The 16628-nt window shown below is 38.0% G+C and overlaps 1 protein-coding gene across 1 annotated transcript; it reads right to left on the minus strand.

Annotated features, from left to right (window-relative positions):
- Nucleotides 1-536: 536 nt before the first annotated feature.
- Nucleotides 537-13344, minus strand: LOC109091099 (V-set and transmembrane domain-containing protein 2B-like). Its single transcript, XM_042760618.1, has 5 exons — nt 12433-13344; nt 11813-12000; nt 11121-11150; nt 9762-10164; nt 537-1158 (listed from the first exon to the last, which is right to left on the minus strand). The coding sequence occupies exons 1-5, from the start codon at nt 12503-12505 to the stop codon at nt 1070-1072; spliced, it is 783 nt and encodes a 260-aa protein (XP_042616552.1). The 5' UTR covers nt 12506-13344; the 3' UTR covers nt 537-1069.
- Nucleotides 13345-16628: the final 3284 nt, after the last annotated feature.

The following is a 16628-nucleotide window of genomic DNA, read 5'->3' on the forward strand; positions in this document are numbered from 1 at the left end:
GAGTGTTTAGCTGAGACACAACCGTCATGCAGCTGCCTGGTGTTAGTGCACTAGAATAAAAAAAAACAAAGTGCCTTTGAGATGTAAAAACCTAAAGAACTATTTTTTTGTTTTTTTTTTAAAGAAACAACTTTTATTTCAACTGTGTTTTCAACATAGCAATGTTTTTTTTATTTTATTTTATAAATGAATGTCTTATTTTGACCACCATACCTTTAATAAAAAATAAACATTATTAGAGGTGACTAACAACAACTATGGTAACATGTGCCTTATTTGATCAAAATATATAATGTTGCATTTTTATACATTATGAAACAAAAATGCTTGAGAACTCAGAAGTCAGATGTGAGGGAACTGAATACACAGTATTACACACAGTCTTATAGAAAGAACTGACATTAGAGAGCGCCTTCTTTCACAAATAATGAAATGAAAAAATGAGACAGCAGAATAGCAAAAAAAAAAAAAAAAGGTTGATTCAATTATCAAAAAGCAAATGACAAAAAACAATGCAAACTCAAAATACCAAGTTGTTTATGGCAACAAAAATGAAAATATTGAACTGGAAAAAAAAAAAAAATAATAATACTAATACAAATACTAAAAAAAAAGATATAAAAAATAAACAACAATAATAATAAATTAAGAGAGTCATGTTTTAACGAAAGGCAAGGAAATTGGATGCAGCGTTTATGGATGTCAGTCATGTGTACCACACAGTTGTGAAGCTCTAATTGACATAGACTCCTTTTTAATTTTTTGTTGTTTTTCATCATGCTTCTTATAGAATCCATTTTACATCCAAATCTGAGACAGATCTTCTACACAAGTCCCAGAAAACAAAAAAAAAAACAACAACAACAACATGGCCTTCTCTTTATTATTCTGATGTCTTTTTTTTTCTCCACAATATCCATATTCCCATATGATATCAAATCCCATTCCTCTCTGTGATGTGCCATAATGGTAGATATATTTAGATATATTTATATATACGTAGTTATATTTTCCCTTTGTCGTTTGGTACATAAAGTGAAATCATTGGGAGTTGTTTGGCTGTGGTCTTTTAGTAGGCAAACAGGAAGGGGAGGAGCTTATGTAGGACCAGCAGACTGGTGTAAAGGAGTGGCTCAGTGGTTGCAATGGCTCCAGAACCTGCACAAAAAAAAAACAGTGACAGCAGAGAGAGACAGAAATGAGTTTTTGTTTTTTCAAATATTCATTTACCAAGAACATTAGCATTAGTTTGGAAAATGGAGCATTTTCATTGCTTTTAGGAAATTGAGGAAATGTATTGCATCCAAATCTGATTCAGCATGTGGGTCATGTTTCACGTTATTAAAGCCCTTCAGATGGCTCTTTCATAATAACTGCTATGAACAGCAATTTACAATAGCAAAACACAGTGTGCTCTGCTGGAGATGTTAAAAAAAAGGCACACATGGAGAGGAGAGCCTCTCAATGTAAGCTACATGACCTTGTGTGGAAACTTCATGACATTTCCTCTCTGTGACTGACAGCAAAACAGCAGCCCACGGGCCTTTTGAGTGCTAGCCAACAACGCCACAGCAGAATACAGAAACAGATTGTGACAAGAACGCACTTACACAAACAAGAAAATGCAAGAAGGATACATTTTGATCACAAATCCCTCCAATATAGACATGTACGCAAGACATAAACTCTGGTAATGATTCATTGCTTAACAGGGCTGCAGCGCGGATTACTTTTAGAGTGTGAAACGGCCGTCTGTTTTCTACAGTTCTGATTTTCCCATGGCCATTTCTCACGGCGCTCCTTTACTCTTACTCTCCCGAAGAGATTAGCATGGCGTGACAGCAACAGCTAGCTAGCACAACATCACACCAGCTCTAGAAGCATGTCTTACAGTGGGCTGGAGCATGTCCATATGTCTGCAGAAGCCACATTTATTTTGCTTCCTCTCTTCTATCATCATTATTGTAGAGGGAAGAGGATGGTGTTGTACTCATGCATGGTTGGCTGATTTGGTGCAGGGTGGTTGTAAATCGGTGTGATTCAATTTCATGCTCTTTCTGCAAAGTCAAATATTACAGCAGGGCTTACTCTTGATTTGACACAAAGAAACATTCAGCTTTTCTGTCTGAATTACTGAGACATCCACTTACGAAGATTAACCATGTTTTTACTAAAAATATAACAAACAAACAAACAAAAAAAAAAATATATATATATATTTTAAATGATTCAAAACAGTAAATCATTTTCATTTGTTCAATTGATTCAAACTTTTGAAAAACTCCCATCGCTACCATCAACACGTTCAAAGCTTGCACAGTCATATCATGTTAGCTTACCTGAGCATAACCAACTTCCATCCACTCCTTCTATTTTACACAGATCTATCATTGAAAACATGGATTGCTGGAATAACTTGTCACTGGCGGAGAAGCGTGGTATAACGAATGACATCAATGGTGAGGAAAGAGTTAAAAACTGATATTTTGAAGCTATAGTAGGTCTGAAACCTTAGGATCTTCCAAGAATCTTCCTTAAAAATGTCACTCTGCATGCAAAGAATTTTTTTTTACCAAGGGACATGATAGATACACACGAGATTAGATTAAACGATGGTAAGTGATAACATTAACAGACGTGCAAATCAGCTAAAATGGCAAAGTCATGACCCTGACTGCTGTGGAAATAATTACAGTCAGCATCGACGCAGAGGGCTTCTGTGTCCAGTTCATTACTCACATGTCATCAGTAATCTCCTCCTCTTCCTCATTTAACCCTCTAGAAAAGAATGTTAATCTGTCTATTCGCTTAACAACATATAATGAACACACCCCAGTGATCAGGGTCAGTGCCACTTTTAATAATATTTTATAACCTTTGAGGGATTATGGTTCTCATACAGTGTGTAGAAAATGGGAAGGTAAATTGTATCCCCACAAAAACCCATGTTGTTTGTTTAATAATTCATGCTGCTCCAATAAGGGCAAGTTATCTGAATCGTTTAGTTCTGCTGAATTGAATATTACGAATATTTCAGATATATGCAAATTTAGGCACGTCCACAGCAGACTAACTGCATGCAGGATATTTAGTCTCTAACATTCATTTCTGGGTCATTTGTTCCCATTGCTCCTTTTCTCACTCTTTTAACTTTATGCTACATGAAGCATCCTGCCTCAGGTCTTGCCACAACCTTGAGATTAAATTTTTTATGTAGACTAGTCACTGTAAGAAGCTGCATTTTCTTAACTGGCCCTGTTCTTAAATGTATTGGCTCACAGCGATATTCACTTCCGTCCAGCCCTCGGGCCAAGTAGAAATGACCTGACATTCTGTATTAGTTTCCCCTGATGCAATGCAGGGAACATGGCTATTGTAATGAGGGCAAATCATCCTGATGTACGTGCAGCCCACTTCTGAATCATTTTATATTGGTAATAACTTCAGTATTATAACTGCAGTGTTCTTGCTACATTACAGAATTTCTGAAAATAAGTCACATGTCACATTTTGCTTTTATCAGTTGTTTTCACTCCCTTCTGATCTCAGCAGGTGTTCTTAAGCGGAGCTATAATGGCCCTTGAGGGCCCACTGGGAGATCAGAAGCAATGGACTCTAAAGATGAAGGATTAGAGGGTTACTGTGTGATCATATCTGTTGAGCTGAGACCATGTTCCTCTCCCTCTGAGGGATAATAGAGTTTCAGCAGCTCACTCTACACACCTCAAAATCCAATTGACTATGTATTGTCGAAAATGTGCTTTATAAGCTACAGGCATATATTGGGCTGCCCCAGCATGCCTGTGAATGCAGAGGCTGGTGTAGTAAATCAATGACACCTGCAAATGATTTTTCGTTTCAAGTACTTAAGATGCTGATGGATCTATAATGAGTTATAATATCAAAACCATGGTCCAAAATGGCAGTGATTATAATATCTTCACATACAGTAAGCCTATGAAAAAAAGAATCAAAGAAAAAAAAAAAGATAACGGAAAAGACACGGAAGGTGACACTTGTTCCTTCTGGACAAGAGCAGAGGCTGATTTAAGGCTGAATGGCTGAAAAAGAGGCTAAGCCGACACACTCAGTAGTATACATACTGATAATTTTTAGCCATTTTACATTTATGAAAAGACACCCAAACAATATGCTTCTGCTTAAATACTCTATGTTTTTTGGCAGCAGCTATTTACATTTATATCTAACCAGATGGAATATAGAGCTTTTGTTCTTATGATGAGTGATATCTTTCGGTCAGGTTCTTGGTTACTATTTCTGTGACATAGCTCCAGGTGGCCACACCCATACGATAAATTTACTGAAATGAAGAAGCGCTCCATGTGTTTATTAAACATTAAAACATGGATGTGTTCTTAGTTTTACTCTTTTCAGCTGGAGCACTTACTGACAGAAAACTGCTTGGTCTAAAAGCGACTTCTGTGTGAGCTGTGCTTCACAGATCGCTATACTATTGGCAATTGACAATGGACCTCTTTTGCCCACAAAATTTCACCAGTGTGACCCCACCTTAACATTTCTGGAACGTGTTCTGACAAAGCCAGCCAAAACAAGCCACGTAACATGGGTTCATTTATTCAATAGAATTTACACAAAGACACAACATAAGAGGGGAGTGTCTCGACGAAATAAATCTGGTCACAGGAGACCAGATAGAAATAGCAATGCATCCACCTGACCACTTGAGTTTGGTTCATCTAAAATACTTAGGTGGAAACAGGGCCTGATAAAAGACACAAAGTGTCTTGATTTGGCTATTTTGTGATCGACTGCATTGTATCACCATTTTTGCATTTGGTGTGGATGGACAATTTGCTTCCAATGGAATATAGTCATGTTACACCTGGTTAGTGCACAATGCAAGTATAAAACTAAGTAAGATGGAATTTACAGTAGTAAATAATGCAAATATTGTGTAACAGCTAAAAGCATCTCGTTTACACTACATGCAATAGTGTTACATGCTATCAATACAGATGTAAATAGAAGTAACTTGCTATTTAACTCTGTAGGGATTGTCTGAGTTGTGATGGGTGGGGTTAGTGAAAACAGTCTTTGATTGAAACAGCTGACAATGAGTAGTGAAGCTGTCTTATTTTTCTCTAGATTGGCCATTTATTCTGTCACCTCCTATTTTTAAACCTCTTTCTACACCGATTTTAGCCAGCTATCATATATCTATTATTCATGGTCTAATGCTTTATGCTCCGGCTTACCTTCATCTCTCTCTCTTTCTCTCTCTTGCTGTCTATGTGAGTTATGTAGCCAAACAAAAACTAGACTGAGACAATGTTCCCCTTGATTTCCCTAGTGAAGTCAGCAGGTACACAACTAAACACAGTGTCCCAACATGACAGAAGCTTAGATGAAACAATTAACACTCGCCTAAGAGTGCTGAAGTGCTTCCCACACAGTGACAATGCACAAACATTTCCAGTTAAAACATGTCTGCGGCAAGTGGGTCTGCAGCTGGATGAGACTCATCAGGTAAGTGTGAAAGCTGTCCAGCACCACTAAACACTGGGTTTCTCCCCTCAAGCATGCAATCAGCCCACCACCACAACCCCCTGTGCTCGCTCTCAAGGGGGAACGCATTTTGATAACAGGTGTTTTAAGTTTGCAAAATGTGTGGGAGGCAAAAACTGTGCTTGAAAAGTAAGTAAAACTGAATCAGGAATGGCACACGTGTGTTCTGTGGAATTATCATGCACGCAAAATAGCCTGATTGATGTTTGAGAGCGTTAGATCAAGAGGGAACGCTGAGTTCTGAGAAAACACACTCACACACAAACAGAGACTAGATTAAAACAGCTGTGCAGCTGGAGTGATATAAACCTATCAAGGGCACCAGGTCACCAGAGGTGGCATTATGCTTTGTGGGTAGAGATTGCATAAGCCAGTTTGTGCTTCTTCTCTTTTTTTTCTTTCTCTGTTTGTCTTCATTTTGTTTCTTTTTGTCTTTCTCAAAACTAAAAGGATAGTTCATCCAAACGATGAAAACTGTCATCATTTGCTCACCCTCATGTCATTTGAAAGCTGCATGACTTCCATTCTTCTGTGACACACACACACACATATTTTTTTCCAGCTGTCAATGCAATGAAAGTGAAAATACAAAACTACAATGACTTTGGTCCAAAAAAAAAAAGTAAAAAAATAAAAATAAAAAATTAAATCCTACAGATTTGGAACAACATGTGGTTGAATAATTTGGATGATCTACCTATTAAATTTCTCAATTTTCACCCCCTCCCCTGTCCAATCCCTCTTTCTGATGTAACTAGCCAAATTCAAGGGTAAATCTTAAAATGAAGCTGTGTAATTTGATTATTCAAACCTGCTAAATCTTTGTAAAATAATTTTAACATCAATTTAACCTAAGGGCAAGCACAAAGAGCAATGTCATTTATATGAAATTAGCTTCTGAATTAATTAAACAAACTGTATGCTGAGACAATGTCTTATTCCATCAAGCATTATGGCATTTAATTATAGAGCATGTGTACAAAACACACATTTTAATGCTTGACGCTCTCATGAGAAGAGCGATCAAACAGAAACTATTCCTTAGAGACCTGCATTTTTTGTAACCTTATTGTTCTTGGGCTTGGTGGGCATCTGTGGCCATTTTCAATAGCATGATGAGTTAATCTGTTCTTTCCAGTAAGGACAGACATGCCACCCAGTCCTGCTGGGAAAAATAACAAATAAAAGAAGCAAAAGCAGCAAGAGGCTATTCGATGCACCTGACTGCGTACAGAAGGCCAAGCTTATCAGCTCCTGCCCATGGCATTCCTTAATTGTTTCTGCCACTCAATGAGATGACATTGTGGAAAAGTGACAGATGCATGTTTCCAAAAGAGGAGGTGTGTGTGTGTGTGTGTGTGTGTGTGTGTGTGTGAGAGAGAGAGAGAGAGAGAGAAAGAGAGAGAGAGAGAGAGAGAGAGAGAGAGAGAGAGAGAGAGAGAGAGAGAGAGAGAGAGAGAGAGAGCGTGAGCAACGAGGGGTGAATTTTCTTTCTCTCCTCAAAAGCTGCTACTGTGGTCAGAACTGAAAGGTGCAATCCTTCAAATGTGGCAGATGACTCTTTAACCTTCTCACTCCAATGACAAAAACAGAGCTCTTAACCAAAAAGTGAAAAAGAGACAGTCAAAATAAATTTGAGATCTTTCTGTCAACGTTAAATGTGCCAAAGCATTTACTGACTCATGACAGAGGGACTAGGGCTGGCTGGCTGGTTCATTTGAATCAATTTGCCTGACTCTGTGAATGACAGGCATAAAACTCCCTTCTCACATTCAGAAGTGTAATGCGGGCTCTCCATCATAATTATTGCAAAGGTAGCCCACAAAAAAATTAAAAATAAAATAAATTAAGGAAAATAAAAGAAATAGTCTAAAACCTTACACAAATGATCAATGAATGTCAAAAGAGGGAGAAGCACTGGAAATTTGAAAACCTAGCTTGTATTTCTAGCAAAGGTAAATTACCTAAATATACAATTTTAATAATAATAATAATAATAGGGTTAATTAATGATTTTGTATGACAAGCCAAAATTTAACCTCATCTAAAGAGAGAACAATAAAGCATGGGGCAGAAGAATACATAGAGAGAGAGGGAAATAAAGCCTGGAATGCAATACCGTGGAGGATCAGTGCACTGGCCCTCTTAATGTCCGACATGCTCGCCAAATGGCTGCCTCCATGTCTGGCTGCACTAAAGATAAGACTGGCTGAGCATGTTGGCACAAATACAGTCACTCGCACACAAACACTGATGTATATATACACATGGTTGTCATGGTCCCAAAGTTTCCAGCATGTGCCACAGTTTTATATAGGATCAAATGCATCCTGTTGCTTAAGCATCTTCACCAAGAAAGAATTGCATTCCAAAAAAATACAAATAAATAAATAAACATTTGACAATTTAATTTTGTTTGCACAGGGAACTTTGTTGTAGCCTGTTTAAAAGCATGAATTATTATATATATATATATATATATATATATATATATATATATATATATATATATATATATATATATATATATATAAATCAAATATTGACAAATCTTGTTTTGTGCACATCATAAGAAAAGAAAAGAAAAGAAAAGAAAAGAAAAGAAAAGAAAAGAAAAAGAAACTCTTACAGGTTTGGAAGAACTTGAGGGTGATTAAATGATAACGATTTATATTTTTGGTTGAAATATCACTTTAAAGGCATTGTTATGAGAACCTAAAATTTAACTTAATTTCCCATAAGAAGACATGAAATGTTACATCATTAAAACAGGATGAATAGGATGACAACTTATCTTGCTCACCATTGAATTCCAAGAACATACTGCTGACAGGAGTCTCTCATGAGACTTCACTGGGTAGTTACCTTCCACTATAACTGTAAACCTCACTGTATCGGTCTATAGTCCACAGTGTTTAGGAGTCACTGCAGGATAATGCATCCCTGTCACAAACAAACTCCTCTGGCTCAGACAGAGACTTCATGTAATCGCCCTCTGTTGTCTTCAGGAATCACTCCCGCAGTGACAGAAGCCCAAGTCAGAACACACCCAACCCTCTAAATCCCCAATGAAGCCCCCAATAAATAGAGGCCCTGACCTTGAGGCAAGAGTTAAAGAGACCAGGTGATATCTTGATAACCTTTCTGTCACATTGCACCATGGTCATAAAGAGACAAGAAGGGTCGAGACTCTGCACTGAGGCTGGACAGATCGCAATGGCACTTCCTGCTTAAGACAGACATGGTGTCACCAACAGCTTTTTTCACTCTTGCATTTTCACTTACACAGCATAGAGTGCATGATAAATAAAACATCACACAAAGAAAACACACAATTTTCAACTGCCTACTGAGCAGACAGAGATTTGATATGGCACGGTGACAAATTTAACCTTCCAGCAATCGTGATTATTCTGAGATGTGCTTCACTGAATAGTATGCACATGGGTCACAACAACAGCCTATAGTGTGGCGACCAAATGTCCCCACCGTGATAGAACATCCTGAAATCACCAATCCTGAGAGGTGCAGTCAACTGTGCCCAAGAGGAAAACAGCTTAATAAACATAATAAATAATGCCTTAATGAAAATCTATAAATGCAAAGAGTGTAAGGCTAAGGACTAAGAGAAATAAAATGTTAGCTCACTATAAAAACAAAAAAAGTCAATGGAACGTCCCACCATGATAGAAAAGCAATGTGCCTACAGGTTTTGCCTACTCCAAATATCCCCACGGGAATAATAAAATCTGAAATTGTCTACATTGTGGAGGCCAGCCTATGGTCCACATGCGAAAAACAGTCTAATAAACATACTAAATGAATGGGCGTAGTGAAATTAAACCTGGGTGAGGTTTAGGGGCAGAGCAACACAAATTAATGGCCTACTGCCATTACACAAACACACACACATACATTTTGAAAACACAGACACCTCTCTGTTGGAAGGTATTTCAAAAACAAAATATGCTTACTCATATTATAAGGATAATATCAAAATTAAATGCCTAAGTATTAAATAAACATAAACATCATTTCAATATGAGCCACATGCTATAGTAGGCTACACACCAAGAATGTTTTCAGACGTATTCAGCTACGTCCTGTCTTCAAACATTAATTCCATTAAATAAATAAATACACAATCAAATGCTGAACGCCTGATTATTGTTCCCCTCTAGACCGCTCGGTGTCGCTGTTGCACTGTCACTCACCGGATCCGTGCTGTTGTCTCAGGATAGATGAATTGCCCGGCCGAGGCGAAGCTGACGACTTGACTGCAGAGCCCGTGGTAGTCGTTGAAGGAGGAGCGGGTCCTATTCCAACCGGCGGATGCACGCGGGGTTTCCCCTGACCCTGGCCAGGCTCAGAAGTGGCCCGTCCACCCGTCGCTGCGTTGCTGTTCCTCAGTGGCCATCGGTTCTGGATGTGAGACACGGCCTCCTCGGCCAGCATTCCCTCGCGCGGTGTCACGCGCAGAGTGGCCTGCACCTTGTATTCCTGAGTCTCATCAGAGTACAAGTCCAAAACCCGACACTCATACACTCCCTCGTCCTCCTTCCGCACACCCGATAGGCTGAGCTTGTGGGAAATAGCGTTGCCCTGGACCCTCACCGTCTGCTCACGAAGAGACATAAATATCACGTCACAACAGGTTTTGTGGACATGTAGTTTTTGCAGCCCAGTCTTATTATATCCATTGCTATTCGTATTATTTACTACTAAGCAAAGCTTGACCGAAATATCGGGCGTGCGGCTGGTTAGTTGGTGAGTCTTACAAAAGTAGCCTACATTTTAGAGGCTAAATTCCACACATTAGCCCATAATGTGCAAGTTGCTACTTCTAGTAAGCAAATTAGTTTTATATTTTCATCTGTAACGTTAGCCAAATAGATCTTTTCGAATTCGCGTTCGCTCGGGAGGTAACCATAGCAACAGTACGCCCGAGAACGCTGCATTAGGAACAGTTTCGAACGCTTCATTTAGCCTTCTGATAATGTTTATTACTTTATTACTGGTTCACATCTCACACGCGGGCTATAGTCTTATCAAAACTAGTTTTATTATTTTTATGGTTATTATTATTTTAATAGTTGACCCATCTGAAAACCATTATAATACATAGCAGTTACTGAAAGTTTTTTTTACAAGTTTTATTAGGCCTACTAGCTGAAATGTCACAACGTTAGACTGCAGGCAACAGCAAATAGGCTACGTCAGATGTGTATACAAAGTTATTTATTTATTTGACCTTTATGAAAACGCAAGCACGTTTCCCCCTAAAGTTTTGAAAACAAATTTAGAGAAGCCTTTATTTTTCAGGCTCAGCTGAATCTCTAGTCATATCAACAGATTGTTGTGCTCATTGTCTCTAGTTTAGTACACACACTTTGAGGATTTCAGAGGAATAAATGTCACAATAGCGTTTTTTTTTTATTAATTATTAGCCTAATTACTTTCATACGTAAATATTTTCGTTTTCTTTCGTCAAGCGAGATTCTGATTCTACTAAACATCACAAAATGTTATGAATAAAAAATACGGTTAGTGTAAATACGGATTGTAATACTCACGCTTATTTTCGTAGCGTCCCGGTGGGCAACCTGTAATAGATCACATCAAAACAACATGAGGAGCCAGCAGGAGTAGTTTAATTAGGCTGCCCGTGTCACAATATCAATGTGCAACTTTAACTGACGCTTGGAAAACCTTACAATTAATAATAAACGAGAGGGCCATTCACTGGCAGTAGCACCATGGACAGCAACAGTTTGCTTTGATGCTGTTTTGCGGTCTCTTTCATATTGCTATGTGACAGGATTCGTATTACTGTTTCAACTTACATCTAGTGTTTCATATGTCACTTTCAATATAGGAGAACTTCAGGTCCATCGACAAAAGCTGAGATGCACAGGTAGACTTTATTTTTGATTATGTTTGTCAGTCAGCAATTGAAATTTATGATATTGTTTCTTGTACAAGAAACCATCTCGAGGCTTGGTAAACACCTTGTACCAGCTAATTATTTATTATTTATTTATTTTTGTATAATTAAGCATGACGTCACACTCCTATTCTTTTTTTGAATGCCCACCCACAGACACACAACCCAACTTGATTCAACGGCATGAATTAATAATTAATCGCCTCAGTGCGTTTAATTGAGAAACGCTTATCACAAGGGATCCAACTAGAGTCATCTGGACACGTGAAACCCTGCCACATCACAAAATGAACGAAAGAGAACAAAGAAAGCGCCCTTTACCTTGGCTCTGTTGGCCGGAGCGCTAATCTGCAGTTCGTGGGCGAGCTCTTTAGGGGCCGCTTCCTTGAGGTACCACCACTGAATCTCCAGAGAGAACGGCGAGACTCCGATGGCTCGAAAAGCGCACGGCATCTCTATGTCCTCGCCCTCACCGACACTCACATCTTTGGGCACTTCAGTAAATGTGGCTATGAAGAAAACACAACAGCAGATAGTTTGTTTAAAAGAAACTCATCAAATAGATTCACTAAGGCACATAATATTTAATATGACACAGCTATCGTTGGTGTTTTAAAAGCGTTGTCTTGAACTGTATGTGGCTTTAGTAGCCTATGGTTTAGATGACAGTATATTGTCAATTCTCCACAAGCAATCATAACAACTTATTACGTTTACTACCCATATGCATATAATAACAGGTTCCATAATATGCAACGATATTGCATAATAATAATAATAAATAAATACATAAAAACAATGAAACTTAATCAAGTACAATGCCGTAATTTCACATGAGTTTAAAAAAACAAAACAGAAAATAAATAAATAAAAACAGAATTCTAACAGACCGAATAAATACGCAACATGGGAGAGAGTAAAATCTATTCAAGTTTACTCACCATTTACACAGAATAGCAGGGGCGCATTCAGAATGAAATAATAAAGGACGCTGTGGAGTCCCCGTTTTTCCATGTCATAAACAGGGTGGTCAGATTGGAGAACAGATGGTAGCGGTCATTTGACCTGGGGATACAGGTTTTATTTCATTGGCATCTCCATACCTTCGTCTCATCCGGGTTTCTTCTTTATAAGATGTAGTTTCTTCCCCGAAATGTAGAATAAAAGGACTGAAATCTCCGAATAAGATACTCCAAAACGATGCTGCGTCAGTCAAACAAAATGTAAAATCCAATGCTGCGGACCAAAACCCACTCTCTGTTGGGAAAACTGTGTGTGAAAAGTATTATTCTCTCGAGTAAGTATCCTTTGCTCCTAAAGAATCCTCTGTTCCTCCGTTTGCTTCCTATCAAGATCAAACTTATCAACAGTAGGAAATCTGCTCACTTTGGTGTCTATAAAAAGAGAAAAAATCCGCGATTCGTTTCCACCACCCATCACAAAACAATCCTGTGTCTAAATCCGCAAACCAAAGAAAAAAAAAAAAAGAAAAAAATAATACTAAAAAAAAAAAAAAAAAAAAAAAAAAAAAACAACGTCTGAGGACAAGAGATTCCCTCGACGTTTTTAAGGAGCAGTTAAGCACTTAAGCGAAGAAGCGGCATCGGCATCGGTGGATCGTTCCAGCTCGCGCCACCGGAACCCTCTGCTTTGTGAGTGAGCTCGCGAGCAGCGAGGAGGCGCTTTGGCATTTCCAGACCACTGACAGACTGACAGGGTTTGGGAGCAAACTAACCGTCTCTGTCTCTCAAATCAGCATACGGCTCGACCAATAAGAGGAAAACCGTACCAGCAGACGTGCAAAGCAAATCACTGAAGAAAGAAAAAAAACAAGCGCTTCGGCGATTTCTGCAGTTTACTCTGCGAGAGCAACACGCGACCATTAAAGTAGCAGGCGTCGCGTCATGACCAGAAGTATTTCATTTTAATATGAAAGTCTGATAGCTCAGATTAGGCAGTCACCCTTAATCTCTCTCTGTCCCATCATTTGCCTCTGGTAATAAAACCATCGAGGTGCGTTTCTTCTCCTCCCTGTTGGAAAATCCAGATCAAGTAACTGTTTTGGTCTGATTTTTGGGACATGGTCAACTGTCCTGCTAGCACCAGCTAATGACCATATTAGAGCACAAACCCCTATTACAGTATGTTCCAAAACATACAATAATAAACTGGAATACAATGAAAACTAAATATCGGCACACCTCCTTTAGCCCATACTTCACAGGATTGCAGGAAGCAAGGGTTCAGTCTTCAGCCTTTTCAGCTCTTATTCTATAAATATGAAGAAAATTATAGTGGTTTTTATTAGTGTTCAGTGAGAGATTCTGCATAAGCAGGGATACTGTTTTGGGAAATAAGATGTGCAGGTGTCTGTTGGCTTTGGTTTGGATATCTAGAGAGCTAAATAAAATCTAAATAAAAAAAATAGCCAAATATCAGCTGATATACTGACCAATAATAATAATGATAATAACAACAACAACAACAACAAGTATTATTATAAGTATTAGTAGTATGACTTCTATGTAAAGGTCATTAATGGGGTAGTTTACCCAAAAATGAAAATTATCTCATGATTTATTCACCCTCAACCCATCCTAGCTGTATATGACTTTCTTCTTTCAGACAAATACAGTCGGAGTTATATTAAAAAATGCCCTTGCTCTTCCAAGCTTTATTATGGCAGTGAATGAGGGTCACGATTTTGAAGCCAAATAAACAGCATCCATCCATCCATCCATCATAAAAAAGTTCTCCACATGGCTCCGGGGGTTAATAAAGGCCTTCTGCAGTGAATAGATTTGTGTAAGAAAAATATCCATATGTAAAACTTTATAAACCTTAATCTCTAGCCTCTGCTATAACTGTTGAACGTGTATTCACGAGAGAGTGGCGTACCAGTCGATGACGTTGGACGTAGTCATAGCATAATCTCCAGTGAGAATATGCTAGTCTCACGATAACCAAGTTTTGTTTAAAGCAAAGGAAAACTTGGCTTATATCAAAAATCGTTTAATATATACAAATCCTCATTTTGTACTTCTGATTCATGATCGTTGTTTTATTTTTTCTCTCCTCTGTTAATGATAAAGTTTTAAATATGGATATTTGTCTTACACAAACACATCGATTCACTCCAGGGGGCCTTTATTAACCCCCTGAGCCGTGTGGAGTACTTTTTATGATGGATGGATGCACTTTATTTTGCCTCAAAATCTCGATGACCATTCACTGTCATTATAAAGGAATATGGAAGAGCCAGGACATTTTTTAATATTACTCAGATTGTATTTGTCTGAAATAAGAAAGTCATATACACCTATGATGGCTTGAGGGTGAGTAAATCATGGGGTAATTTTCATTTTTAGCAGACATTAGCAAGATCTTTGTAGATCCATATTCTAATACTTTAAGATGTGTGCTGCAAGACAAATACAAACATATTTATTCACATGGAACTGAAGGATGTGTCACCATATCTGACCACTAAACCAGAATTCGCCCTGGAGTCCCAGGCTTGTGCAGCAGAGTGCTTCTCTGGCTGAATCCTAAAACAGCCCTCCCTCCCAGCTGCCTGTCTGCCAATAATGTAGCACTTGTTCACCCTTACACTCCCATTAGCACTTCACCAACATGGAAGAGAGAAACTAAGAGAGAGAGAGAGAGAGAGAGAAAGGCATGGCATTATTGAAATTAGGGTTTTGCTGTTATTGATGTATTGATGCTCAAGAGATGATGATGAGAAAGAGAATGCAAGAGTGCTCAATGTGGTTGAAAAATAAGATGAGAAAGTATATGAGATTGAGAGGGAGAAATAGAGAGAAAGTAAGAGTATCAGAAAGAGAGAGGGACTGAACAGTAATCTGTCCTTCTGTTGTAGGAAGATGCTCATCAGTCAAGTACTTTGACAACATTTGCCAATATACCTTATAAGAGTCAGATTTCTATTGTTAAACCATGCAGAATGGCTGATGTTTCTGATTTCCTTTTCCTGTACATTCCATCATATTGCTCTCCTCATTTTTGTATTTTTGTATAGACGGTCAGCTGCTTGTCCTTGACAACAAGATTAGCGCCAGTATTTACCTTTCGTGTCACAATCCAAACCTTTACACAGCATAATGCTTTTGCTGAATACACTCCATCTTGGTATGTATGTCCACAAACAAACACACATGATGAGCTCAGAGTGCATATATTTGAATATTTCTCTAATGGATGTAAAGGTGTTTGTACACACACACACACACACACACACACACACACAGGATTTTCATGTTTTATAGATACATTCCATAGACATAATGTAATGATTTTTATATTATAAAAACTGTACAATTCGATTCTTTTGAAAGAAAATTAATGTATTTTATTTAGCAAGGATGCATTGAATTAATTAAATGTGACAGTAAAGACATTAATAACATTTGTATTTTCTATTTCACATCAATAAAGTAAAAAAAAAAAAAAAAAAGTATTACATTTCGACAAAAATATTAAGCAGCACTGTTTCCACAATTGATAATAAAAAGAAATGCCTTTTGAGGATCAAATCAGCATATTAGAATGATTTCTGAAGGTTTATGTGACACTGACTACAGCGATGTCTGCCGAAAATTCAGCTTTGCCATCACAGGAATAAAACACATTTTACAATGTTAGTTTTCACTTTATTTTTAATAATAAATGGCTAACACAAACATGCACACACTTTACATGGATGCAAATAAATAATGTTACGTAAGTGTAAATATGTGAATAATTGTTCATAAATTAGTGTTTTGACAAAGATAGAGAAATGCACGATCATTTATTTATAATGGATATAGTATAAGTATAGACAGCTAAATAACCTAGATCACGATCACTCAGTAAATGTAAGTGTAAATACCACATTCGGTTGGGGGTCTGAGATTGACTCGACTGAGAGGTAGTATTCAGAGTTAGACAACTGTGTCACCTTCAGTAAGAGAAACAGAAAAGCACATAACCAGTCAGAAGCCTGTTTTCTTGTCTTATAATCGTGGGGAATCGTGACGTTGTAACGGTGACTGGACCAAGGTCTCTTCAGGTTCCCTTGTCAGCTGGCTGATGCCATCTAAAATCTCACTTCTCTTGTGCTGTTGCACAGTATTTA

This window comes from Cyprinus carpio, chromosome A7, assembly GCF_018340385.1.
Source record: "Cyprinus carpio isolate SPL01 chromosome A7, ASM1834038v1, whole genome shotgun sequence".
In the NCBI taxonomy this organism is placed as follows: domain Eukaryota; kingdom Metazoa; phylum Chordata; class Actinopteri; order Cypriniformes; family Cyprinidae; genus Cyprinus; species Cyprinus carpio.